This window comes from Durio zibethinus, chromosome 6 (genome assembly GCF_047325235.1).
Source record: "Durio zibethinus cultivar Kanyao isolate XHJ-2024 chromosome 6, ASM4732523v1, whole genome shotgun sequence".
NCBI lineage: Eukaryota > Viridiplantae > Streptophyta > Magnoliopsida > Malvales > Malvaceae > Durio > Durio zibethinus.
This window is the reverse complement of record NC_143167.1, coordinates 29933317-29944097: the sequence shown is the minus strand read 5'-3', so window position 1 is coordinate 29944097 and position 10781 is coordinate 29933317. Positions and strand designations below refer to the sequence as shown.

The window sequence follows — 10781 nt, the reverse complement described above, 5'->3', positions numbered from 1 at the left end:
TCACCTTCTACGTAGATAAAGACAGTCGAGAAATGTTTGTGTAGAGCTTGAGAAGATTTATGTGAACGGATAAAAAATATATTTAATAATTTTAAATAAGTACGAATTATATTTAATAATTTTAATGTGACATTTAATGATATAGGGTAAATTGGTGGCCCATTTGTTAGTTTGGAAGTGATTTTTTTAGATAAGTGACGAGTCATTTTCTTAGAATAAATGATGTCTTTATTTAGGCATGCTTTATCTTGATAATTTGGGGATCTTAATGCATTAATTGAATTTCAGTTATTAATTGATTGATTTAGATGTAACATAATTACGTATTTAAATATAATATTAAGGATTATAATTTTATAATTAAAATAATATTAAACATTATGATGAGATTCCTTTCTTAATTAACGAGAATCTTTTGTATATAAATATAACATCTATATATAGTATTTTTCTCAAATTAATGGATTCAAAATCACTTATTTTCTAACATGATGTCATAGCATCTTCTTTTTGTTTATGTCCAAACCCTGCTTCTACATATCTAAATCTGTTAGTATTTCATTACAATATCTCTGCATTTCCTACTTGCCACTTATTCCGTCATAGCATCTCGGAATTTACTACTTGTCATGTGTTTCATTATGCCATTTTTGAATTTATTACTTATTTTGTTATGTCAGTCTCAAATTTATTATGTGTTACGTTACGTTAACATTTTCACTTCTCAATTTATTTTTATTTTTTTAATTTTGTTTAAAAAAATATCTTGATAACTTTTAAAATTCACATCTACAAATAAAATATTATATAATTATATAATTAACTTTAACATTAAAAATTATAATCCAGTTACAATACAATTATGATATTATATGAAATTTTTTTAAAAATTAATAAAAATACTTTGCATATAAACAATAAATTTTTATATAATATTTTATCAAACGAATAAATTAAAAAAAAAAATTTCTAACAACTAAGACGTGTACATGCGAACCAAAACAGCAAATGAAAGTCAAGAAAAAACATGTCAGCTGATCTTTATGTCAAATCATAAGCGATGAATTGATATATCTATATAACCTAATCCTTTGCTTTGGGGCATTATAATCGACTTCGATAAGTGTATCAAATGGCTTTAATGGGCAACACCACTCCGGGTTTTCTTGCCTACGGCCATAATCCTAGCGCCTCTCCTTGTTGGATTGGTTTTGACGAGACAAATAAGTTGCATGTCATTGTCATTTTATTCAAAGTAATTTTCCCCTTCCCCATGTACAAATACAGAGCCTTTGCAAAAAGATGAGTGACGACCTAAGCACAAACATCCTTGTCAAAAACATTCATGGAGCCATAGGCATTTTTCATCATCTCTTTCTTTATACGAGGGAAAAGAATTAGGTCTAAATAAAAGCTTGTCTTGCTTTCAAGGAAATGCTTGTTTTGAATTGGGTTCTACTATTGGATTATTATAGACAAAAAAAGAGGATGTCCCCCTCCATAATGCAACAAAAAAGAAATAGTACTTCTAACACTGTAACTATCAATCTGAAAATCTATTATAAAATAAAATGTAATGGAGCAATGTGGATGGAAAATGGAGAACGTTTTGTGACTTTGTGCTCTTCTCATCTTTTCCATCAATTATTGGTACCTTCCCCTTTTCATATGAAACAATTCTAAAATGAAAAACAAAATTAAGCAGGTTCCCTGAACCAAATTAATTAGGTTTGGGTGTTACCAATTATTACACCCAGAACGATATTAGTGTCTTCCACATGTGATTTCTTTGTATTTTATTATTATAATTCATATTTTGGCTTTAAAACTTCCGATACACTTAAGAAAATGTGTCCAAATGATAGCTTCGGACTTGGGTGGATGCTTAGAAGGCAATGGAGTGGGCTGCTTTTACGAAATTCAAAGCTTCAGCAACACATATGAGGAAACATAGCAAAGTTTAATTCCTCCGTTGTTTCTTCAAACCCAAGTGACCGACTCTTAAACAACTTTAATAACTTTGATTTCCATAAACTAAACTAGATTGTTTTTCTTTTGTGTTTGAGGTTTTCGGTTATTATGAATTAAATTTACATCATTAAAATTAATAATATTAATATTTTATTAACAGATCGTATAATTATTAACTTTGACATTTTTTAAATACAATTAGTTAATTAGATCCATGATGATTAGAATTTTGACAATATGATTTTTTTTTTTTTTGTTATTTTCGGGCTTTTGGTCCAACTTTCCAACACTTTCTCTTGTAAAACTACAAAATTTGGTAATTCTCCTAGGAAAGAATTTGCTGGGTGCATGTTCACGTCTCCTTTCAATGTTTCAATTGTATCTGAGACAAAAACAGGCTGTTGCTAGGTGCCTGAGATCAAATATAGCTGGTTCCCAAGAAGGATATTAGTATTACTGTTAGACATGTGGTAGCCATGTGAGCACTTGACACATGAAAGTGGGTCGGTTACATTTTATCCTGATTTTAATTGTCCTACCGAATAAATAAAACCTAATTAGAGTGTTAGAAAAACAATATTTTGGTCAATGCCTCTGCCAAAACGTCTGTAATTAAACAAACCAAAAGGCCAATAAAAAGACATTTTCTTGCAAATGCATTTAACTTGTGCATTAGAAATCCCAACCTCCCCTATTTTTCAATTTGCCCTCCCCCCTTTAACCAGGCCACGAAAAATTTATTTAATCGTGCCATATAAAATATTATATTTTATATAAAAATTATGTCATAATTTATATTGACACATAAATATAAATTATAATTTTTTTTATTTTATTAAATTTATTTATAATTTTTTAAAAATTTTAATCATATTATCTTTATTTTTTATTTGATTATTTTCATATCTTATCTCCTCAAATATAATTTAGAGCTTTGTTTGTGGGAACGCAGACAGAAGTTTCATTACTCAACTTCAGGATTGTCATATAACCAAGCCCAGATGTTTTTTCTCTGGGTCGGGTCAATATGTCATTAGGTGATAGTGAAGCCCACGAGTTGTGGTCTTGTTGTTGTTTCTATTTGCTAGCCTTGGCTGGCTCGACAAGAATTGCACGGTATTTTCTTTACCTATTTTCAATTCCAAGAATATTCTGTGCGAGGAAAACTGTTCTGGCAATTATCACAATAATCTTTATAAGAATATTCCAAGTAACTATTGAAGTATTTGAAGAATCGCTTTGTTGACTAAAAGGAAACGATATATAAAGGGTATTGGAATCGGCTGCCTTTATTTTTTTTTTTTTAGTGGGAAAATAATAAAATGTTGTATCAGTTTTTTCTGCTGTCAGCTGTTGCACTAAGTTGTTAAAAATCTCAGCTACTAACAACAGCAGCATTAAGACTATTGTTTCATGATAATTAATGAGATATTTATGATTTAATTTGACAAACATATAGTCAAACTTATAGACATTGCAATGAATGCAATTTAATATAAGCATGGAGTAAGGCATGATCTCACCCTAAGAAAAAATGATATTAATCGATATAAATCTAAATCGTTTGCTCCTTAAAAGGTTAAAAGAGTCCAAAGTCATTTTGGCACTTCTCCATCCCATGATCAAGTTTTTATGCGATATTTAGTGCAAACATAGATGACTAAAAAATAACTCAACATTCTAAAGTTATAGAATGTTTTTTATTCCCTAAAAGTTAGAACAGAGTCCATTTATCATTTAATAATTTAAAATTTACAATCGTATTTTATTATTTAATAATTAATAAAGTACTATTATTAGTAATTATTTCAGTGTATTTGTATTGTCTTATCAATTTATTTTTTTAATTTTATCAATATTCAAATATTTAATTGAAAATTTTATAAATTTGATTTGACATTTAAAACTATGAAATTTTGATTTTTTATAATTAAAATTAAATTTTTGATATTTTATTAACAAATTACATATTATTAATAAAAAATTATATTTTTCATATATGCCCCTTAAATCTTATTTTTATGATACATATCTATTTTTAGAAATTATTGAAAAAAAAAAGAAAAATATTGAATTTGAGTTAAGCTAAATTTTAAACACATGAAGCTCTTTAACTAATTAGTACTTATTACTGTATTATTTAAAAAGATTTATATATATATATATATATATATAGTGAGGCTAAAAAGATTTCGTTTTAGATGTATAGTAAATAGTAATAGTAAGAAAGTTTTTTATTCTTTATATTGCCCCCTTAAGGCTTAACCTTAACAAGCCAAGGGCAACTGCCCAGGGCCGAGGCTCAAAAAGCGGCGTGGAACTTGGCATTAACGGCTAAAAGAAAAATAAAATCGATTTGAACCGATTTTTTTATTTGAATATTAAATATATATATATATATATATATTAAGTTTAGATGGAATTTTAAATAAAAAATAAAAAATTAAATCGAATTATATATATTTTAATTTATATATATATTATATATTTTTAAAAAATAAAATAATAATTTTATATTAAAATATTTTTAATATATTAAAATAATATATAAAAATTAATAAATTAATAAATAAACAAATAAAATTTAATTTAATTCAATTAAAATTGAATAAAAATTTAACTTCAATTTTTAAATTTTCTTAATATTAAAATTTTTTTTAATATATTAAAATTTTATATTAAAATAATATATAAAAATTAAAAATTAATAAATAAACAAATAAAATTTAATTTAATTCAATTCAATTAAAATCGAATAAAATTTTAAATTCAAATTTTAAATTTTCTTAATATTATATAATAGTAAAAAAAATTAAATCAATTTGATCCACATTCAACTATGTAACTCCCATCAAACATAAATAAAGAAGGTCAGGGCCAAGGGCCTCACTCTTCCTCGCAGGCTGTGTTGCGTGAGTGACGACTTTGTTTCTTTTAAGTAAAAAATAATATTCCTCTGCATAGCCAGAAGTCCTCACGCCACTTCCTTTTTAGAAACTAATAGACGTAAAACACCAGTCCTGCTAATTGTTCCTTCTTTTTTTTTTTTTTTTCTTATAATTAAAATAAAGAAGGTTTTACTAATTTTGTATTTTGGGGGCTTGAGAGTATGAGTAATTAAAAATTAAAAAGAATTTCATAAAATTGGTGAAGGGGGAAAGTGTGAGGGAGAGTGGGGCCAAAAGGAAAATCGATGAAGAAAAACCCTAGAATCGGGATCGAGGAGGCTGTGTAGATGCATGTCGTTGGATTAACGTTGGATCTAAATTGGTTCCTGCAATTCATATTTACGCTATTTATATTCGCATTGGGGGCTCTTCACTTGCTCAAGAATACGGCGTCGAAATACTTCGAAGTCGACGCTAATTTTGACCGTGACCAAACAATGTCTTCCATCCCCGTGGACCCCGACCTCTCTCCTTGTGCCGTTTGCTCCAATACCGCCTCCAAGAAGTGCTCGCGTTGCAAATCTGTTCGTTATTGGTACGTTTGCATTTCTTTTGTGCGATCCTCCTCCTTGTTTGGCTCTTGCGGCGGTTATTACTGTTTTTCATGATTGCTTACCAAAAAAAAAAAGTTTCTTTTTTTGTTTATGTTATTAATTCTCGTTTAATCTTTCTAGTGATTAGCTGCTTTCCAAAATTTATCTTATGATTGAATTTTTTTGTTTTTATCTATTTAAGTTATGTTTTATTTTTCTTAATTTACCTCTCTCTCTCTCTTTATAAGTAATTTTGTTTGATTTTCCCCTATAAAAGAACTGTTGTGCTTAATCTAGGTTGAGTCCGGAGTTGTTCAACGCTGATAATGTCAATAAATTAGAAGCCCAGCAAGTTCAGTGTTGAAATTTTGATCACTCCATCAATCAATTATACAGAAAAATGCCACATTGTTAGTCTTGTTTGCATGATTTAACAAAAGCCTCTTAGTCTCAATGGCTCCTTGACTTTAAAATTTTCATTTGGTGTCCAATTCAAGAAAACAAAGAATGCTTGGTTAGCATGCTAGTGAACAATGATTTACTAACCTTTTAGTTAATGTACTGTCGGTTACATAAGGACATCTATTATTTGAACGCCTGATCTTACTAGGTTTGCCTTCTTTTTTCAGCTCCTCAGCTTGCCAAAAGTTGCACTGGAATGCCGGGCATAAGACAAAGTGCAAAGAAAATTCGGCACAAACTGCAAGCATAAAACTTTTTTCAGGAGTTGCTCTGGTTCCTGCCAGTGGAACCTCTAAGATTATCAAGAAGCCAAGAAAGGTGAATCTTTTGACCCTTTTTATAACCAATAGAAGTAAATTTGAAATTCATTGTCTATTTTTTTTCAGGTTCTTTTCCCATATGATGAGTTTGTAAAACTTTTCAACTGGGAGAAACCTGGATTCCCTCCGTGTGGACTCTTAAATTGTGGAAACAGGTTCATGTTTACCATGTTTATGTTCTTTTTCTTTTTAACTTTTTTTTTATTTGTTAGAACTTCTGATTAGAAAGATAAGTGTGTGTTCCTTTTTCAAATTTTTATTTATTTATTCCTGTTTGTCCTTTTTCTGCAGTTGCTTTGCCAATGTGGTTCTGCAGTGCCTTGTATCCACTCGTCCACTTGTTGCTTACTTGTTGGAGAAAGGCCACAGGAAAGAATGTAAATTGAGAAACTAGAACAGCTATGGTTTTCATCTCTAGGTTCTTGAACAGCATCTGACCTTTATGATTATTATTTCTATTTTCTAGGCAAACGTAATGATTGGTGCTTTCTGTGCGAATTTCAAATTCACGTTGAAAGATCAAGCCAAAATCCACATCCATTTTCTCCAATTAACATTCTCTCTAGGTTGCCTAATATTGGAGGTAACCTTGGTTATGGAAGACAGGAGGATGCTCATGAATTCATGAGGTTAGTATCACTTGTATTTGAATGTGTTTTCTTTTGGCAACTTCTTGAAATTAACTTGGGGGAATTGTGGATTTCTAGATTTATTTGTAATAGTTGTTGTCTTTTTTTTGCAGGTTCGCTATTGATACTATGCAATCTGTTTGCCTAGATGAATTTGGTGGAGAAAAAGCTGTTGATCGTGTCTCTCAAGAGACAACCCTTATTCAGCATATATTTGGTGGTCATCTACAATCTCAGGTGATGCATCTTATTGATTTAGAATAATTGACATTCCTTTTTTTCTATTAAAACTGTGGTGATTCACCATTGATAAATATACAGTATCTATGGGTTCTAGTAGTAAAAAATGTTCTGGAAATTTTTGTGTTTTTCAATTTGCTTCTTAATATAGCTGTTTCCCAAAGTAGAGTATCTATATGAATTAGAAACTCATAGTAAATAAGAGTGTTGCTCCTTAACTAAGTGAACATTTGTTAAGTAGTTGAACATCTGATTAAATAAAGGTGATTTCAGTTCATTTTGCCTTAATCTTTTATCTAAATCACCTTGCTTCGTGTTTTTCAATGTTTAAGTTTGTACTAGGATGCCTAATACTTTATCACCATGTTAAAACCTTTTAGGTGATTTGCACAAATTGCAATAAGATTTCAAATCAATATGAAAATATGATGGATTTAACTGTTGAAATTCATGGAGATGCTTCATCATTGGAGGAATGCCTTGATCAGTTCACTGTTAAAGAGTGGCTTCATGGGGAAAATATGTACAAATGTGACGGGTATGATTGCTTCTCCTCCACTTGGTCTCAAATAGTATCTAATTTAGTTTGCATGATTCTAAATTATCCAGCAATGAATTTTACCTAAATTTTATATATTTTTATTGTACTTTGGTGTTTAACTATTTGTTTCATCCTAGTTTTGGATCTAGTGTTGATTATGGTATTTTATTCCTCTTTTCAGCTGCAATGACTATGTCAAGGCATGGAAGCGCCTTACTATACGATGGGCTCCTAACATTCTTACCATTGCCTTAAAAAGATTTCAGGTCTTACATACATCAATAATACATGTGTATTTTGTTGCCATTCATCGACATGGCAGTGCATGCTTGTTGTCTTTTCCTTTTGCTGTTAAATCGGATCATTGAAGCTTTATCTTTTGATATATGAAATTTCTGTTGAAAATATTTGCAGAGTGGTCGATTTGGAAAACTCAACAAAAGAGTTATTTTTCCTGAAACATTGGATCTTACCCCTTACATGAGTGAAGATGGAGATGATACCAATCTATACAAACTTTATGCAGTTGTTGTCCATGTTGATATGCTGAATGCATCCTTTTTTGGTCATTATATTTGCTACACCAAAGATTTCTGTGGAAACTGGTATTTGATTGATGACCATAAGGTATTCTCTCTCTCTCTCTCTCTCTCACACACACACACACACACACACATGCGCATTTACCACCCATTTCCTTCTCTGATTGTGAGTGCCGTGCCTAATAAAAGAATCTCTCTGCAGAATTTTCTTTATGCCAAGCCCTCTGTCATCCCCATTCAATCATCATTAGAAGATGGGGTAGACAAAAAAAATTTTCTAGTGCATTTGAATTCTCAGATTTTTTTCTCAAACTGTTCTGCCTCTTTTTCCAGGTTATGAGGGTTGAATTGGAAGACGTACTTTCTCAGGGAGCATATATGCTTTTATATAGCAGGTGCCTTTATCCTCCCTCGACAAGCACTGGCACTTAAAACCTGTTATCTCTTTCCCTTTCTCCTGCTTTAAAGCTTTAATCTACTTTACATCCATGGATTATTTTGTAAAGGACTTGTAACCTGAAATTGATAGCTAGAGTGCCCATTCAAGTTATAAAAAATTACAGGAGTTTGTCACTAACTAATCAGAAAAAGTATATAGGTTCTGCCCCATAAATCTCAAAGGTTTGATGTGAATTAACGTGTTGAGATAACATTGCAGTTATTATGAGATTTTAACTCCTGTTTATCCTTTTTGTCATTCAGTACCTGTAACTGAATATTTATGGATTCTGATCCTTTGTTTTGTCATGAATATATTATGGTATGCTCAATAGGTAAAACAGAGCCGTAGATGGTTTTTGGTTTTTACACAGATCCCTAGGTTTATTTTTTATTTTTTGTTGTTAAAACATGCATCTCATGTGGGTGCATTTATGGGACCAAGTAAGACATTGCATATGAATATTCTTGTCCTGTTCTTTGGCCCTGCGAAGAAATGAATAAATACTTTGGGAGGAATTCCTCTTTCTTTTAATATCTTTGCAGGTGTTTTATATCGGTGACCTTATAGGGGTCCTGTTTTCCTGTTTGTGTGCAGGGTTTCTGCACGCCCATCATGTCTTAGAACCTCTGGAACTCAGGGGAAGGATGAACAGAAATCAATGAAAGCTGAAGAAGAGCGTTGTCCAAAGGATCAAATTGCAAGTGTAGCTGGAAAAGAGTCTGGTAATTCTCCTGGTTGTTCTGTGTCCCTGTCATTCAACGGTCGATTGCATTCTGAAATTCCTAGACATGAAGTTGAGTCATCTACTGGAATAAATACTTGTGCTGTTAATGGACATGAGGATGTTGATGTGGTTAAGTTCAAGTCAAATTCATCTCTTTATAAGGAGGTTTCCTTTTATGAAAACGAATCATGTTTCCAGATTGATTCAGAAGCTACTAGAATAAATGGTGAAGATATGGATAAGGTTCATTCTATAGCTGTGAGAGAAAATCCAGTGAATGTGGACCGGAGTAGTAGTCTGCCATGTTCTTCTGATATAAAGGAGGTTTCCAGCTCTGATAAAGATCTGTTTGTTGCAGCCACTTCTGAAGCTGTAATGGAAGCAGAAAGTGTGAAGATGGTTGAAGCAAAGCAATATTTATCGGTTTCAAAAGACATAAAAAGCTGTGAGCAAGATTTGCAAGTAGCAATTAATTATGTAATGGAAGATTCAGATGACACATCTCCAGCCAGAACCCCTGGTTTGAAACGTGAATTGTCCTTGCACGGTTCAGAACTTGAGGGAGGGAATGGGGTCAAGAGAGCTGAAATAGCAGATGGCAGTTCGCAATAATGGGCTGCATGTTCCCGCTAATTATTTTGTTCATATTTTTTGATCATCCTCCCATCATTAAAAGAAATGGATGAAGTTGGGCTATTTATCTGATCTGGGGTTTCATTATTTACAGAAATCTTAGATTCTATTGTACCAATTTTAGATGGCCCATAATCATTTAGCTTTTTCCTTACCTAGAGTAAAATAAAATCCTTAGTCTCTAATAAGGGTACTTCTAATCTAATTTCTCTAAATAGGATACTTAATGTCATGTTATTTATTTTTCAATCCCGTTGCAAAAAAATTCCCATTGTTCCCCTTCTCCCCAAGTATTATCCGTGCAATCAACTAGAACTCTCTTTTGATCTGGATCCAAGATAAACTGACAATAAACCCAAAATAAGGCATATGTTGATCAGGAATTGAATGTACAGGAAGATATGCATGGCCCTCACTTTTCTTCCTTTAACCCTTCATTCTTAAACCAGAAGGTGAACAACTTTTTTTTTTTTTTTCACAAAGAGAGAGTAGCTGGGGAGCACAGAGACAAAGGAATTTTCAGAGCCATGGTGGCTTTGCAAAAATTTCCACTGCTCCTTAACTATTCCAAAAAATAAAGCTTGTTTAACTTTCATCCTCCTGCTTACTCCTTTTTGACAGTGTTATCAATGTCCATATCCACTACTCCATGCTCTCCATGTTTCCTTTTTCCCATCATCATCTCTCCTCCTTGTATGGTCCAACGACCCAACATTTTCTATTTTGTTCTTTGCTGTTGCCTCCAAAGTCCCACCACATAACTCTCTTTTTCCTAATCTTATTGTAGTGTTTAACC

General features: G+C 31.4%; 1 protein-coding gene across 2 annotated transcripts; it reads left to right on the top strand.

The window, feature by feature from the left end:
- Nucleotides 1-4795: 4795 nt before the first annotated feature.
- Nucleotides 4796-10269, top strand: UBP18 (ubiquitin-specific protease 18). 2 transcript variants are annotated; one of them, XM_089762687.1, is made up of 12 exons: nt 4872-5454; nt 6082-6232; nt 6301-6389; nt 6526-6611; nt 6701-6863; nt 6977-7100; nt 7484-7641; nt 7826-7910; nt 8059-8271; nt 8520-8581; nt 9223-9350; nt 9711-10234. In XM_089762687.1, exons 1-12 carry the CDS (start codon nt 5207-5209, stop codon nt 9962-9964), a joined length of 1761 nt encoding a protein of 586 aa, XP_089618813.1. In that variant the 5' UTR covers nt 4872-5206; the 3' UTR covers nt 9965-10234. The 2 variants fall into 2 exon arrangements, with proteins under 2 accessions (XP_022731320.2, XP_089618813.1); XM_022875585.2 differs by having other exon boundaries at nt 4796-5454; nt 9223-10269.
- The last annotated feature ends 512 nt before the right edge of the window (nt 10270-10781 follow it).